At 40.7% G+C, this 18,212-nt stretch overlaps 1 protein-coding gene across 10 annotated transcripts in view; it reads left to right on the top strand.

The window, feature by feature from the left end:
- GRIP1 (glutamate receptor interacting protein 1) overlaps positions 1-18,212 on the top strand; it is a 397,622-nt gene that overhangs the window by 128,077 nt on the left and 251,333 nt on the right. For 2 of the 10 annotated variants that reach the window (XM_019640585.1, XM_019640582.1), the window contains exon 1: positions 10,442-10,732. The exons of 7 other annotated variants lie outside the window; for them this stretch is intronic. In XM_019640585.1, the coding sequence (XP_019496130.1) occupies positions 10,678-10,732 (55 nt within the window). In that variant the 5' untranslated portion in view covers positions 10,442-10,677. Of the gene's footprint in view, positions 1-10,441; positions 10,733-18,212 lie in introns of those variants that run through there. One more of the 10 variants, XM_019640578.1, reaches the window with a different exon arrangement.

Here is an 18,212-nt window from a genome sequence, read left to right as displayed (position 1 = left end):
CCCTTCATTCATTCATTCACTTATTCATGCATTCATTCTTTCTTTCGTGCAAGAAAATAATGTATCAAGAACCTACTGTTGTCCAAGTCCTAGTCCCTGAGGCCCCCAAAATGAAGACTGCCTGTGTCCTCCAGAAGCTTTCAGGCCCCTGGGGACTTGACCGTGCTTGCTCCAAAGTGCAATGGACAACTAGGGGAAGGAACGCCCTCAACTGCAAAATGGATAATGATAGTTTCTCCTTCAGTGAGGCTTACACTATGCCCAGCACATAAGGAGCTTCATGTAAGTGCTAGCCACGTTGATGATAATGACGATGATGACAATGGCAATGATAATGGGAAAGATGACAACAATCATCATCACCAATTGGCCTAATGGGTCCCCTGAATTCTGCCAGAACCCAGGTTCTCCTAAGCTCCTCCCCACCTCGCCTTGACTTTGGCTTCCCCTTCATGTTCTCCTATGCCCCTGGTTTCTGGTTGACCTGCCACTAGATACTCATCTAAGTCTTTGCATTGCTGTTGTCAGAGCCTTTTCATAAGCAATGTAAGAACTTTGAGGGGTCCTAGGATGGGCAGCTGGACTGAGGTCTTCTCCAGACCACTGGCCTCAGTTCAGTCACCTGGCCAGTTCTGCCTGAGCCCTGCACTCCCATTTCTGATCTTTTGCTGCCCTCTATCTAGTTGCCCCATTGAGCAGCCAGAAAACAAAAGCAACCCCATTCTTGCTGGATCACCGGGGGCTCACGGACATGCATCCTCAGAAGATACCTGAAGAGAGAGAAGGACCCAATTTTTTTTTTAAAGATTTTATTTGGGAATTGGGGGAGGGAACAACATTGGGGAATTGGGGATGGGGAACAGACAAGTTGCTGTCCTTTTGTTCTTCAGTCTAGTTGTGGAGGACATCGCTTCACTGGCCCATGTTTGTATTATCATTGCGCTCTTCCTGGCTGAGGCAGTCGCTCGCCAATCCTTGGACAGCCGCTCATGAAAGCTCATGCTGGTTGCTGACCACCAGCCAGCCCCACTGCAGCCTATGCCGTCGCCGGTGACTCACAGCAGCCCAGCTCCAGTTTGAGCTGTTGTTCACCATCTTAGCTGTAGAGGGCGCAGCGTCACTGGCCCTCATGTGGGATCCAAACTGGGGTCCTGCTCCTCAGAGCTTGAGCCCCAAGCCAATTCTTAACCAACGCGCCACTCGGCTGGCCCGAGCGGGACCCAATTTAGAGTGTCCCTTAACCCTGACTTCTTTTTTCCCCCTCATTTCTGCATCCTTCCTCCATCTTATAGCCCTTTCCCCCATTTAGACATTGTTAGAGGATGGTTTCCTCTTTTAAAGGAAAATAAAAGAAACACCTTGCCTATTTTTTCAGAGTGAGTGATCAGTGATTGAAAGTGTTTGCTAAACATCCCCAAGGAGCCCTTTAATGTTATTTTTATGGGGGGGGGGAAAGTGAAAAATAATGGACACTATTTTTTCTTAAGTGAGAAAGAAGGGCCCTTCTGGGGCACGGTAATGAGCTTAGGAAGACAGGATGTGGTTAGTAGAAACCTGTGAGATTTGATAAAATGTGGGTTTCCTATGAGAAAAGAACAGAAGGAGTGAGAACTTTCTCCCCCTTGCTTTCTGAGCCTGTTCTTGTATAACTGTATGAAAAGTGGGTGGGCTCTGGCGCCTCCAATTTTTTTTTTTTTTAGGACACACACACTTTCACATATAGATATATATGTACATCTATACTTACATACTCACATATATATATACATATATATACATATCCATACACACATCTATATGAATATTGTCATTTACATAAGCCCCTATACTCTTTGTAGGGCACATTAAAATTGACAACATGCTCTCCTGTAGCTCTTCTCATTTGTTCACCACAGCAACCCTGTGAGATCGGTGCCTTCAGTTTTGTAATGGAATGGCTGAACTGTAAGGGAAGTTAGAGAGACAGCCTCCTTATTTTACAGATCAAGAACCTGAAACTTAGAGTATTAGTCAAGACTCCTCTGATTCCAAGTAACAGAAACCCAACTCAAACTGGATTAGCAAAAGGGGGACAGTATGGACAAACATAACCCGAACGTCCAAGGTGTTATGGCTTCAGGAATGATGGATCCAAATGTTTCAACATCCTCAGGAATCTCTCACTCTTCATCTTTTGACTCTCTTTTTCTCCGTCTTGGGCGTGGTTCACAGGCAGCTTCTCCCAAAATGGTGATCGGGTGGCAGCTCCAGGCTCATAATCTACCACTCTCGATGGAACAAGAATCTCATTCCACTTTGCAGGAGTTCTACCCTGAATCCTGGGATTGCCTCTTATCAGGCCAGCTTTAGGACTGCCAATTTCTGGACCAATCCTTGTGGCTAAAAGGATGGTATACCCCAGTTGGTCAGACCTCACGCCCCTCCCTGGAGGGCAGCTAAAAGGAGCACCCACCTCACTCACACCACATGGACTGAGAGTGGGTCCTCAAAACAAAATCAAGGTGTTATCATTCTTTAGAGGGGGAAGGGAGCCTTGATACTGCATAAGCACAAGCAACTTACAAGCTACATGGCATTTCCTGTAAAGTGATTCCACAGTTCGTTGGTTAGACTTGTGGATTCTATGTATAGTGCTCTGCGTTGGAACCTCCCCCACTAATGTACTTTTCCAGGAAAGAGATTGGATCTTTTTCACCTTTATGCCCACAGGGTCCATCGTAGAGGCTGAGATAAAGGAGGTTCTCAGAGCTTTCTACCCAGGATCAAATGACCAGACCATAACTGCATCCGAACTTTAACCTGAGGCTTTTGTCTCCTTAAGACGTCTTACAGCTCTGCCATCCTATTTTCCATGTGTAATTTTCCTTTTTCGTATTTTCCACCACCATTTCTGTGTTATTGGATAAAAATATTCTAGTGGGTGGTGGCATTTGCCACCCAATTAACGTGGTTTTCATGTTGTTTAAAGACTTGAAGGAGTTTGTCCATTTCATTCTATCAGCTATGATAATTATCTCAAGGCTGACCTTTCCCTAATTTATTTAAATCCTTTAGATGTCTCTGTATCTATAGGATACATTAAAATATTGTCAATTCAGTTTTATTTCAATGAGTAAGGTGTCTTAGAATTGAGGTGGCTGTGTTGTGGTAGTTTGCTTGTTTTTAATGTATGCATTCTTACTATGGAAAGCTTAACTGCTATATTCGCAAAATGAAAAGCTGTCAAAATAACAGTTAAAAGAGTAACAAGGTTAATCTGGAGGTTAATCGTTATAGTACAAAGCCCTGTTGAAGACAGAATTACAAAGTTTTCCAGCCATATGTTGTAGGGTATAGAAACTTCCAAAAACAGACACATCCTGCTGCTACTTTAGAGATGCATTGTATCCTTAACAGGCTATCATTTTGCATGTTTGATCAGAATGCAACTATTTGCTACATTTTTCATTCACAGAGCCAAGCCAAAGAGAGAATTCCTTTCAATTTTAGCTTCTTTTCCTTTGCCTCTTCAATTGTTGCTCTTCCATGAAAAACTAGCTGTGTGTTTCTTCAGATTTGGAGAACAACAGAGTCCTTATGAATCATCTTGTCAGAAGGACCAGGAATCAGTCCAAGGCGTGCTCTGGAAAGGAGGGCACATGTCACATCTCTTTTTTTCCCCCTGCCCCCTCCACAAACAGGCAGTTTTCAAGAAACATGCTGTTATTGGAAAGGATTTTGCTCTTAAATGGCAGAGCTTTTTTTTTTTTTAAATAGTAATTTGCTAACTTCTTTTTTTTTTTTAAGAGCTTTAAAAATAATATTGCCTCTAAAGCAAGTCCACTGGAAGGGGAACCTCCAAAATTTATTTTAACAAAAAATATTGAACATGTGCCAGGTACAGTTCTAGGCAATGAACAAAAAAATAGACGCCCAAATCCTGCCCTTAAAAAAAAAAAAAAAAGTTTAGGGGGTGGGGCGATGCACACAAGAAACAACTAAAATAGATAGTGTGTTAGATGGTGTTGAGTGATCTAGGAGAAAATAAAGCAAAAAAGGGCAACAGAATGGGTGTGGAGGGGGTACCAGAAATAACCACTTCATCCAGCCCTTTTAGACATCTCATTTCTTCCCTTGATCTAACCTGGTTTCTGAGGGTTGGGCTTGGGGGCCCAGTGTCCCAGTGCCTAGAGCAAAACAATCAATAAATGTTTGTAAGAGAAAAAGTCCTGCATCAATGAGTTCATAGAGGAGGAACAGGCATCCTCTTGGGGATAAAATGAGAAGCTAGAATAGGTCAGGTTCAAGGCGAACTTGAGCTAGTCATGAAGAGTATCCACAAATATGAGAATCAAAGGTGGTTTGGAATGAAAACAAAGTTGAATATTGAGATTTGGGAGTCTTTTAAAAAAATTTTTATTAGTTTCAGGTGTACAAAGCAATGTAATAGACATTTAAAGTCCTCATGAGGTAATAACCCACCCTCACAAGCTACTACCCCTCTGACATCTTATATAGCTGTTACAATACTATTGACTATCTTCCTTATGTTGTACTCCACATCCCATGACTATCTATCTATCTATCTATCTATCTATCTATCTATCTATCTATCTATCAATCTATCTATATCTCTATATCTATATATATCTATATATATCTATATCTATATCTATATCTATATCTATCTATCTATCTATAGATAGATAGATAGATAGATAGATAGATAGATAGATAGATATGTACCTATATATTTAGTTATAGCTCACATTCAATATTCTACTTCAGCCTTAGGTGAATAGCACATTGGTCAGGCATCTACACAGTCCATGGTGTGATCCCCCTGATAAGTCCAGTGCCCGTCTGGCACCTTACATGACCTTTATAACATTGTCGAGTATATTCCCCATACTGTGTTAACAAAGCAGGGCGGTGCTTGCTAGAGCCCTGGAAGTAGATAAAATACTGTGGAAGGATGCCAAAAAGGTGTAACAGAGCTTGGAATTCTATCATTTAGGAGGCGGAGAAAGAAGAAGCATGAGAGCAGAAGCAAGTTTCAGGAGTTGAAAGGGAGAGATCACTTCATGCCATTGCAATCATTGAAGATTTCACGGAGGAAGGATCATTTTAGTTCTTAATTCCATCCCCCTCCTCGAGAGTCTGGGCTCTGTAATCAAACACCAAATTATGCCATTATATTCCCTACCAAATACATAGTGACTATTAGAACCTTTGGTAGTTTTAGGCACTTTATACACAGATAACTCAGTTAATCATTAAAACAGGCCATTTTACAAATGAAGAACAGAGACGTTAACATATTTGCTCTAGGTCACACAGCCATTTTGTGGTAAAAGCAGGGTTTGAAGCCAATCCGTTTGATTGTGAAGCCTGGGCTTTTGAGCACAGTACCCTCTTCTCTCTACATAATGCCTCAGGAGCTCGTTGAATTTAACCTGGGCATTTAGGGGGATGATTTCTGGTAGATTTCCTCTTGTACTTCATTTCTCAGTTTCTACATATTCCATTCTTTAACATTTCCCACCAGATGTTTTTAGCTGAAGAAATGCCTAAGGTGCGTACCTGTGTGGGAGCATTCCTGGCCTGCTCATGTTAACTGCAGGCAACCTTTCCCCCAGGCACCATGAGAGGCATTAGAGCCCCTACTGAATAAGCAAATAACACATGGCATGTGCATTTCACCCTCCCTTTTCTATCACAACACACCAGAGGCTCAGAGCCACTAAGTGCTTTTTAATCACCCCAGATTTGCAAGAGTGTGCACTAGTGACACTTCCTCAAAGGCATCATTACTTCTCCAAAAATGTTTTCTCATAAAATATTTGTAAAAAAAAAAAAAAAAGCCTAATAAATCCTGTCTTGGGCAATTACACGAAATCTCCCCTCCTCTGTTAGGAAGTGAGGTCTTGCTTTTCCTGCGTCTCATAGTGGCAAGTTCTATTGGGAGCTGGATCCTAATAGGTGGGCTCACATGGACACATGTTTTGAATTAAATGGTAGTCAGTGGTCACAAGGATTATAACATGTTGGAGACTCATCGTTGCTTTCAGCATCTTTGAAAAGGAAACTAAAAATAGCTGGTTATGATAAGCTAAGGATGAGTCCATGAAATTGTCCATAAGGAGATGAAAAGTGGTACTGGTCACATTTCAAGAGCTTCATGAACATTGTGTTTTAAAATAACCTTCAGACTTGGAACATGCCTAACAGTTATTTAACTGTGAGGGGGAAATCAGTATATTCAGTACTTGCCAATTCAGGATATCCATTGCTGTTTAAATAATGACCTAAACATGTTAAGTGGTTTTTTTTTAATTAAAGTTTATTGGGGTGACAGTTGTTAGCAAAGTTACATAGATTTCAGGTGTCCAATTCTGTAACACATCATCTATATATCACTTGTGTGCTCACCACCCAGATTCAGTTCTCCTTCCATCACCATGTATTTGATCCCTTTACCCTCATCTACCACCCCCCATCCCCTTACCCTCTGGTCACCACTAAACTGTTGTCTGTGTCTATGAGTCTTGTGTTTTGAATCAACTGTGTTCCAAGAAAAACAAAGGTAAATAATCAAAATGGGATCTGTCAAGTGTGTTTTGTAACAGATTTACAAAATCAGTTGAAATGAGGAAGAAGGTACAAATTATTTTAGCACTGTAATAAAACTGATTCTAATGATATACAAATAGTGGGGGTATGTAATATGTAATAGTGGAAGTCACCCCATTACTTGGATTTTTTAGTTTTAAATGAATTTTCCAGGTGTAGGTATATGGTAGGAAACTTGTAGTTGATGGTGATGCTTTCCTCTTAAGAATCAGAAGAGTCTGCAAACAGCAGTGTTTGTTTTGGGTAGGAGATGTTATCCAGAGGAATGGATGCAATGGAGGGAAATCATGGAGATGAGGAAAATGAGCCCACTATGGGGATTTGTGTGTTGTTTCCTCCTGCTGATGGTGCTGTGGGATAGTTTTGAAAACACTGGAATCCTTGAGCCAGTCTGAAGGGGTTTTGTTTTGTTTTGTATTGTTTTGTTTTGTACCCATTCTATGATAAAATTAGTACCATACTGTCATTGGCAGTTATATTCCAAGTATTTAAAACAAGCATGACAAAGACACCAACCAATCAGAATGGACAAGCTGTCCAGTCAGCATGGACTCCTATGGCCGAAACTTGGTCTGAAACAGTCTGGTACCTCGAGGTCCTTGTCTTAACTGCCTCCTGTTTCTGGTTTCTTCTGGTCACCGTGGTTCTGGACATGTTAATTATATTTCAGAGGGGCATGGACATGGACAGGGAGAAGGGAGGTTGAAGTGATGGACTCCAGATTTGCCTCCTATCATAAAGTGTCACTGCACTTAGAGGTTCGTGCTCTGTAACATGTTTGAGGCTCATAGTTGCTTTTGGATTTTTTTCATATAATCAGGGTAATGTTTTCTCTTGGTGGACAAGGGACACAGTAAAAAAGCCAAGAGTACAAAGGATATTCAGCCAGGGTGAGAAGCCCTGGATTCTTTCTTGTTGTTTACCACTTACTACTACCTGAGTGACACTGGCAGAAAATGTTCTCTCTAGAAGCAGGGTCCTCATCTGAAACAGAAACCCGGGACAAAATGTCCCCAATGATACATTATGTGTGAAAGTGCTTTGTAGTTCTTTACATTCTGTGTAAACATAGTATATTTATAGTATACTTTGGGAAAATTAACATTTTAAAGAAACCCTGAAATAAGAATTATCATTTTAAGGGAATAATCAGCCCTGAGTCCAGCAAGCCCATGTTTTAATATGTTGAGTTTTTTGTTTTTTTGAAGAGGAACAAACCTCGTGAGCTAACTTTTCTCCAGGTCACTTTGAAGCTTAATTAGATCTATATTTTGTACCATTTGATTCCATAGTCTGCACTTGGTGATTCTCAAAGAAGAACTTAATAAGTTTGAATTATCTCCACAACTGAGCACCATAATTAACATGATAGATGGTAGGGTCCCAAAGACACATGCTTATAGTAAATCTGGTGGCCAAGAAATGTAGGTCACTCTGCCCAATGGTGGCTTATGCTAAGGGACTGTGAGCCATTTCCACCAGCTGCCTTAGCCACTTGGGACCTTTGTCCTGCAGGTCAGTAAATTTTGAGATAGAAAACCTGGCGCTTCTGGAAGGCATTTTGCCAGCACTAGAATTCAGGATCTGAGGCTCAGCTCGAATTAGAGGAAAGAAGGAAGGACTTACGGCAAAAACTGAGCTGGGAATGGCTCCCAGGGAAATCTCTGAGGACTAGAGAGGCCAAAAATGGGAGATGGTGAGAACACATGGCAGACTCCTTCATTTCCTGAAAAAAGGCTACTCCAGGATGACTCTATTCCTGTGATTCCTGGATCTAAGCCTGAGCTGGCGGACAGAATATATGTGGATTGGCAGCCACAATATCCAAAGAGGAAGAAGAAAAAAATCCCTTAATTTGAACCCCCTGGAACCTTTCAAAGGGCTCCAGGATGAGTTTTTTCTCCTGCCAGAAAAATAGGACATTTTAGGAGTTCTGAAGATCTTTCTTAGGACCAGACAACAGTCTTTTTAAAAATTGAGTATTCTAGTAAAAGGGGAAATATTTGATCATTTTAGCCTTAAGGAAGAAGCAAATTAGATCTGAGTAGGCATAATAGCAGGGGGTCAAGAGATTCCTGTATGATTTTGAGTTTTATTTGAATAGACATTAATATAATGGGCTAGAGTGGTGATACTCCATGGGCAAGATTTTACTAATGCTATATGACAGCTGCATATTCCGAGTGCCTAGATTTAAAGATGTTGAATTCAGAGAAGCATCTTTAAAAGAGCTAACTATAAATATTTATCTTACTTTAGCTAACAACCCAATCTCTAGCACTAAGGTATATTGCTTTTAGAGCAGAAAGTATCAAGGAGGCTAAAATATTACTAAGGATGACCTGATAGAGATGAAAATGAAATGGGTTGAAATTCAAAACAGAGTTAGGCTAATTGGAGCAATTATAAAAATTTGATTCTGCAATCCAATCTGTTTAATGTTCTCTCCTATTGATCAGTGGTGGCTGACTGCTTTAGCTAGACCATCCTTCGTAAAGGAATTCTGTTTTTTTCAAAAACCTTGGAAGTAGATGCTTATGATATTCAGCTATTTTTTTACACAGAAAGTAATTTTCAACTGCACCCAAAATAGAAAGCATATTCATTTGGCTATCATTGAATTGAAATTGTTTGGCATAATATGGAATTTATGAATGAAGAGGAGAAAGATCTATCACTAAATTTGGAATATTGGACATTACATTAAAAACCAGCTTGAAAGGTTTTTGTACAGCCTCAGAGTAGAGAATAAGACTGAATAATTCATAGAGTCCTAGAAATATTAATCAAATAGTTTGGACAGTGATATAGCTTTTCATTTTGACTATTCGATTTTTTTAAAGTCCCTGACCAACTGTATTTTTTTGTTGTTGTTTGGTTTGGTTTGGTTTGATTTTCTGAATGTTTGTGTTAACTCTGTGGGAGATCCTTGGATTGTGGTTAAAATTCTATCCCAAATGTCAGCTTGTATTCACTATATAGTGAGCAGACTGGTGCTGGCAGATGAAGAAACGTACTCCGCCTTCTTGTCATTTTGTGAATGGATTGTGAAACGTTTGTTAATTTGCTCTTTACTCCACTGGAGCAGATAACTCACAAATATCTGCTATGTCGCAAGACTGTTATATTTGCCTGAGAAGAGTGGTTGGGGGGAAGGTTGTTTGGGACACAGAATAATAAGGTGCATTAAAAATGGAAATGCATGGCTTGTTTGCTTTTATTCCTGGTGTCTTTAGAAGCAGTCTTGACTGTGTTGCTTTCCAGCCAAATCCTTTTTGGGAAAGCCCGATTCAAAGGGCTGGGACTCCACCTGCCTGGTGATCTGCCTTCCCGGCGCCCTTTCCCTTAGCCCCTCTTGCATTGCATCTCTAAGGCTAGGCTGCCTCAACCCCTGTAGATGTGTCAAGTACCACACAGCTCTGTATTTCTGATGCTGTCCTAGAGGTGCTTCCCTTCTATAGGCAAAAATAGTGTCCTCTGCTGAATCCCAAAGATAAACTGCCTCCCTCCTTTTCCTTCTTTTTTTGATGTGAAAAGAACATAGTAGCCTGTGATACACCCATTTCTCCCGAAAGTAAAGCATTCCTCTTGCATTTCCAGTTACACGAGACACATCAAGCCCAGGGACTCCCGCGGACTTGATGCAGAGATGGAAAGGGGAGGGGCCGGCTGCACTGGCTGAAATACATAAGCCCTTTGCCTAAAACGGAATGCATTGCTCAGTGTTTAGTGTTAGATTTATGGAATGGCTCCTCTCCCAGCGCTGTCCCTGGCTTGCTACAATTTGGTGCTTTGTTGCTATCGAAACAGCCTTACTTTCTAAGCCATTGTGATCGTGCAGGGGAGGAGGCTGGGGCGGGCAGGGGTGGCAGTAGTAGTGAATGACACAGCTCTGCCCGGTGACATGTGGTGGACTTCTGCATCAGCCGAGAGGAATTAAGCTTTGTCACTCCCCACCGGGACTACCTTTCTCCTGGTATGTGCGCGAGGATTTCACATGCTGCCGCTGCAGCCACCAGAGCAGAGCCCTGAGTTCAGTTTGCCACAGGGAAGCAGGGAGCCAGAATGATAGCTGTCTCTTTCAAATGCCGCTGTCAAATTCTGAGGCGACTCACTAAAGGTACCGTGATTTCCTTGTTCTTCACCCACCGACTCAGGTGCAGTAGCCTATAAACACAGCTAAATGGTTTCTACTTTCAAATATGACTGTTTTTCAATTTACTATCAGGCAACAAAGAACTCAGTGACATATGTATAGCTATATATGCACAGGTAGACTCGGTATTGCTTCCTTTCCTTACATCCTGGTTGTGTTCTTGCTGAAATCACCAACCTGGTGTGTATGGTGTTTTTTTTTTTCTTTTTTGGTTTTAGTTATTTTTTATTTTTTATTTATTCTCTTTTTTTGGTTTCTTTTCTTTTCTTTTCATTCTTTCTTTTTTTCTTACCAACTTCATTCATTGCTGAGAAGAAAATGTGTTTGGGTCCGGTGCTGAAGTTATTATGGGAAACCATGGTTTTGCTTGGTGATGAGCTGGACAGGAGGCGTCAAGTGTGTGTTCCTGTCTTACCCGTGAGACGTGTATTAAGGCAGCTGGCTGCACAGGACTCGCACAGCTGGCGAACCCACAGAATTATTGTTCCTTCTATTAATGTCCAACATCTCATGAGCTCTTCCCCAGGAGGGCTTTGATTTTTTTTTCTTTTTTTCTTTCTTTCTTTCTTTCTTTCTTTCTTTCTTTCTTTCTTTCTTTCTTTCTTTCCTTCCTTCCTTCCTTCCTTCCTTCCTTCCTTCCTTCTTTCTTTCTTTCCTTCCTTCCTTCCTTCCTTCCTTCCTTCCTTCCTTCCTTCCTTCACGTGTTAGAATTGCATGTTCAGAAATGTAGGTAATTGGAAATGCTTTGGTCCTAGGTGATATTTGAGGCAGTTTATCTGAAAGGAAGAATGATTGCTCTGTGTCTTATCATCAAGAATTCCTGGCTTGAGATTGTCTCTCTTAGAAGTTTAAAATATTAATGAAATCTCTCTGTAATATTTAAAATATGCTTCTCTTTGAAATCACTCTACCTATGCTATCCCATTTACTCCACGAGCCTCCTATTCCAAAGTTAGTGAAGGGTTGCTTTAACAAGGTTGCTCACCTTAGGTGCGGATAGATGTGTGAGCCTTCTTGCTTCATTTCCTTTAGATAGAATCTTCTTCAGAGAGAATTTTTAATTTAAAAAATTAACAAAACTTTACTCTGGGTAAAAGTGTGTAGCTGCAGGCGCCTTTCTTTTTTAGTTCATAATCTAGAGTACTGTCAAATAATTAATGGATGTGATTATGCTCCCGAAGCTCTGAACCTATAAATATGTTAATGGATGCTATCTCTATCACTTTAGCTTGACATATCAGGGTTCTTTGATCACCAGCAGTGCAGCTAAAAATGCAATTAATATTTTATTTGGCAGAGAAATGAGCACAAAGCAAATAGTGAGAAATAGACCTTGAGTCGTTTACAGGAAAGAGAATACACGCGATCTCCTAACTTACCGAATGCACTTGCAAGTTGTTTGGATGGCAGAACAAGTCCTTCACAGGGTATTTTTGGGGGACTATAGGAAAAACTGTCCATTTTAAATTAGTCTGTCAGCAAGGAGCAGTAAATTCTGTTCTGACTTTATCATCTGCAGTTGGTACAAATGTACAATTTCTGTTTGTGAGTCTCTATTAAAAGGTTATTCTTCATGTGATGGCTTTGGCTAAGGCTTTTAAAGGCCTCTTATGTGAAAAAGTTCTTTTCTTAGCTGATTTTAGCATTTACTTACCTTGATGTTGAGAAGTTGATGCTTCTCTTACATTATAATCATAAAACAATATTTTCTCTTCATGTATATCAGAAATTCTTTTATAAATCTTGCATACTAGGATGAGGGGGAACCCAAGCAATTTTTAATGCTTACAAATATTTTAAAACTTTTTCCAGTTTTCTGAGTCTTATGGAAACATTGATCTCATGCAAAGGAGATTTACATGTTTACTAAGATAATTGTTAAAAGTCTAGATAAACGAGGAAAGTACTGATACCTTCTTTGTAGTTGGTATTTCACTTTTTTTTTTCCTCCAAAATCTTTGTGTCTGCTCTTTTATATTTGGTATTTAGCTAAAGACAGCCAGTTGATGACTAAAATAAAATCTCTATGTGGGATCCATTTGCTGTAATTTGGGTCCTCTGAGTGCTTGCCTGGATGTTCCAATGTTGGCCTGGAATGTGCCTGAGCAGTGGACCGCTTTACCTTGCCATCCCCCAGCCAAAGTGCAAGTCCCACCAGCCTACCTGTTCCCAAGAGACATCACTGAGTTCCAGCACCCCTCCCCACACTGGTGGTGCTATTTTTCGTAGGCTGTAATGCTGAAACCAAGAAATATATGTAATTACAATCTTAAATGCCCCCTCTTTATTTTTTTGGGGGGGCAGGGGTAGTGTGGATGTGCACTTAGATGAAAATTTTTTTTTTGTCCCACCCTCCATACCCACACAATTCCCACGCCATCACCCCCAAACAGGCATATCTATGTCTTTATACTCATGAGGGCTGCACCTAATACACCTCCTCCAGATAGTTCACCCAGTGCTCTGAACACAGTAGGAGGTCCTCAGCAACTGTCTGTTGAAATGAATTGGACTAGCCTCATTGAAAGTGGTGGGACTGTTGAAGTTTCTATGAGATCTTAACAAATCCTTCAAGTTCTTTATTAGACCCCTTGTGACTAGAACCTTACCCAGGTCTTAGAGGAGTGTGTGTGTGTGTGTGTGTGTGTGTGTGTGTGTGTGTGTGTGTGTTTGGGGGCGGGGGGAGAGGGGGCCTTCATGTTTCTGAGATTATTTTGGTATTTGTGGTTGATGTCACCCACAAGAGAAAAGCAGTGTGACAATTACAGTATCTTTTTAATTCTCTTAAGGAGAAAAGGATGCAATTAAAGGGAAACTGTTCTACACACACCCACATTCTTACTATTTTGCTTGGTTTTTTTGGTTTCTTTATTCATCTAGTGTCCATTTAACAAATATCGAATACCTACTATGTGTTGCCATTTTTGTCCTGGAACCCTGGACTGGGGCATTTTATAGGGGTGTCAAGCCTTGTAAAATCAATATTTTTTGAACTATATATAAGTTATTTATTTGGGAAATAATTTTATTTTATGATTTTTTTTTTTTTAGCTGAGCCATCCTGCCACCTGTTGGCAGCTAAGTGACAGCTCAGCTCGGGTTGGGAATTAAACCGGCCACCCTGTTGTTCAGCGCTCACACTCGTGAGCAAGCTCTGAACCAACTGAGCCACTCGGCCGACCCTTATTTGGGCAATAATTTTAAAAGATTTATAAAATGTACATGTTATAGATAAGTCCTCTGATCACTCCACATAAAAAAATGGCCCACAGTAATAGGACAGAACATATGGTAGGTAAACTTAGGACTTCTTAGACTTAGGAATTGAGTCTTTTTTCTTATTAAGGCTTTGGGAGCTGTTTCAATTTGTTTGCCCCCTACCAAGGTAGACCAAGAGCAAGAAAGTCACCTTTCCTCAGACCTGCCCCTGACATTAAGACAGGAACTTTGGGCCACAAACAGACCCAAACTCTCAAGTGTATTCTCTTCCTTCTAATGTTGAAACCTACAGGAGAGATTTTACTTTCTGCCTCTGCTCTTCCTCCCTTCCTCCAGAATTAGGCTGTCTACTGATTACCTAGCCTTGGAGCCAAATCCAAAAATAACATTTTCTCAGCTTTCCAGCCACATCTGACAAAGGAATTTTCTTGAGCCAGTAAAGCTAGGCCTCTTGGCAACCCCCTTCACAGCTGCTTACCCCTGAGAGTCCTGCCTTCTCTGCCAGGGGCTACAGTAGCTCAGAAGGGAATATATTTTCAAGGCTTTTACAGGTTTTGGTCCTTTTTCTCTTGTCATGATGGTGGCATTTCTTTTTCCTTGAGACTGGATGGCTTCATATGCAAAGAATCATTTTCTGTCGTGATGACTGGCGTCACTCTCCTTCTTTCTCAGGTGCCACTGGTTTTTTTAGTTCAAAGATCTGAACTTTCATGCTTCATTGGCAATGGCATTTTTCTTTCCCAAGCTTTACTCTGTCTGCCAAAGTCAACATCAGCCAACAAATATTTACTGACATCCCGTAGAGAGCATGGCTCTGGTTACCTTTCGCTTCTTTTGTTTTGTTTTGGTTCCCGATTCACTTTATCCCCCTGTCTTCTCTCTACCAGCTCAAAACTCATGTCCAAAAATCTGTGTCTTCATTTTAAGATAGATTTCAAAATTTTTCATTATAGCTGGCCTTAGTGTCATTTTATTTTCTACTTGCCTTCTCTTCCTGTCTTTGCCCAAACACACATATGGCCTAGAAGAGAATTACCTCTCCCTGCCCCTTTCCTATCGGCTTACTACTGGTAGCTCTGTTGACCTGAGTCCTAATGGCGTATCTGAATGGACATTTGTGGCTGGCTTCTAGCAGCACCCTGCTGTGCATTCCTTCTTTCTCTCTGCCTCTCTTTCTCCCTCCTGATTTTTCCTCCCAGCCTCTATCTCCTTCTTTCCTGCTGCCTGGGCAGTCAGGGGCTTTGCTTAGCCACTGGCACTGAGCAGGTGTAAAGGCTTTGTTTTGATCACAACCACACGCTCCCTCTTGCAGCCTTTGCTCCTTACACTGCCCCCGATCATGGAATCATCATGCTTGAAAGGGAAGTTCAGACATTAATCTCGGACTTGTCTCCTGAGAGAACTGAAACTCAACCGTTTTAGACAGCCAGCAATCTTAATCTTAATTCTCTCCAACAGGGACAATCTCACAATGTGCCTGACAACCTTTCAAAGGATTATTCAAGTGACCTCTGAATCCCTTTAAACACTGCTGCCCACCTAGTGTTTAAAACTTTATTCTATTCAGAAATTCATTTTCTAGGTGTAATCTCAATCAGTTTCAACAATGCATTTAAGTTTTGGGGTGGTTTTTTTTTTTGTTTTAATGGAAGAGGGAAAGTGTTTCTTGTCTCTTCCCTTCTGCAGCATTCTTTTAAACCAAGGAATTCTGTGTCATTACTGAGGTCAATGTCATTGTTCTGAACATGATTGCTCCTCTTCTGATAGCCTCTCATTTTCTGCTCAGGTCCCTCTGCACTTGCCATCCATCTGTGTCTAGCCGTCCAGTTCCTCCAGCATTCTCCTCTAATGGCTCCTCATCCACGCCATGATCTGATTCAGAATTGATTATCATCTGGGCTGAGAATGCTTTCTCCCTGCTGGCCGTCATTTCTGCCGTCTCCCCATCCTCATTCCTTCTGCTAACCCGCGCTGGCCTCCTCTGTCATATCCTGCCACCTGGCACAGCTTGACTGTGTCTCTCTACCTCATTAACTCTCCATCCCTTTTCAAATCTCACCTGGAAACATAGCCTTCCTCCTTTGCCTCTACCTCTTAATTTCATCCCATCAAAGCTCATTTATTTATTATTCCAGCCTACAAACTTTTAAAAGTACCACGCACTTAAGAGTTGGTTCACAAAATGTGCTTGCTTGTCTTGTTTTGTTGGAGTTTGACCTCTTGCTAAGGAATGGGGAATATTTCTCTCACAAATAGAGACCTCAACCTGACTAGGGGAATTCTGTAACCTGATCTCAGGCGGGCCTGGGTGTTCTCCCACAAGCCCTGCTGATGGTGGTGACTGTGATGGATTTCTTGCTGCTCCTAGTCCAGTGCTCGAAGGGAGTTTCCATTGCACTGTGACTTGGACCACGTGACTCCTAGTATTCTGAAGGTTTTCTTTTGTAAAACTGCTTAGACTTACCATAGTTGCAGGTTTATTTCTTCCCCATCTTCTGGATGGGAATTGCATGTTAAAAATACTTTACCTCCTTCCAGGAGGCACCCATCCTTCAGATGGAATATTTGACTGTCCCTTGTATAACCTATAAACAAGAAAAAGTCCATACATACCCTTCTGATATGACTGTGGCTGATCAGGAAGGAAAAGCTGGTTTGTTACTGGGAAAAGCAAGGCCAATTTAGGTTAGGCATTTTAATGTATGAACCTGTACACTTCGGGAAAATGAGATCCAATGTTCCATTTTTGCCACCACTTTTTCTAAAGCAGGAGAAGGGGATGGGAAGCATTGACTTGCCCAACCAAGTCTGTGCATCACTAGCCCCTGAGCAGTCGATGTGGAACAGGAGAAGTGAGATGTCTGACCCTGTCCCATCCCTTTTGTTTGTCCCTGTGTGGCAGAAAAAGAGAACTGAACCTCCTCATGGCATCTCAGCTTCCTCATCTACAAATTAAAAATCATTTGTGAAAACTTTTATATGGTTTTATGCTCAGGTTAGCTACAAGAAGACAGTTTGGTTTTGATTTTGTACCGCAATTGATGTATTCCAATTTTTTTAATCTAAGTAAATTCCCTTTATTCTGGCAGAAAACTTATTTTTGGTCATTTCTCACTGTTTGAGAGAAGGCAAAATATGGTATCCTGGTCATTACTAGGAATATAAGGGAACAGCCAATGTTTAGATCCTTCTTTCTCTTTTTCTCTCTTTTATGTAGCCTCTTGGTGGTGTTCTGCTCATGTACCTGAGAATTATATGTGAAACGAAAAATTAATAATCTATGCCTTATTAATGCTACAGAAGAAAATGTTTTGTGCAAAATTTTATTTGTGATTACCTTATTAAAGTTTTAATATCACAGACATCCAAAAGAAAAACCATGCCCCAGATTTTTATCATCTTTCTGTTCCTTTACCTTTCAAATGCAAGAGGAACTTTGACCTCGCCTTGACAAAAGCAATGAAACAAAGTGGTTTCATATTTCTTAGTCAATGGTAACCACCTACATTCAGAAAAAGCTTCTTGGGCTATTAGAAAGTGAGGGGAAAGCTTCTTATTAATAATTCATACTAGGTTATGAAATAGCTGAATAAATGAAAAAAAGCACAATAATCAACATTTGTACTAAGAAAATTTTGTCTGATTGTCAAAACAAAGACGAATTAGGAGAAAAGGTATAACTTAATGTCACTAAAGATATGTTCCCAGTGTTATAATGGAAACCATTGTGTGGGGGAGAGGAGCAGGAACCAAGTTGATGTACAATTGATTCGATGGGCTTTTTGGAAAGAGTTGAGGTTATACTATATATGCAATACATATTTTTGCCTTACATTTTCATCTTAAAATTATACCCATTTGTGCACACACTTGTCATAGGAAAATGTTACTATCTCCGTAGTATTCTATTACTGTAGATAACATATCTCCCTAGCTTGTTTCCAAATTTTCGCTGTAATAAAGGGTGGTTTTGAGTATCTTGAAGAATTTTTGTTTCAAATTGTTGTCTTAATGTATTTTTACTTTAAAATCTCCTGATACTTATTTCCTGGGAATTTGGTTTATGATACATAGCTTCCATATTTTCTCAAAGGCTTTCCCAAGCTAACAAAGGTAGCACAAAGAGCAACAGTGAGGGAGGCAGCATTTAGATGCAGTAGTATTCAAAAAGCAAAGCAAAGGCGTGGGCTGCAGTCCCTGTGGCAGTGGGTTGCCATGGGCTACC

The sequence above is a fragment of the Hipposideros armiger genome, unplaced genomic scaffold (genome assembly GCF_001890085.2).
Source record: "Hipposideros armiger isolate ML-2016 unplaced genomic scaffold, ASM189008v1 scaffold_51, whole genome shotgun sequence".
NCBI lineage: Eukaryota > Metazoa > Chordata > Mammalia > Chiroptera > Hipposideridae > Hipposideros > Hipposideros armiger.
This window is presented reverse-complemented; position numbering and strand designations above follow the sequence as displayed.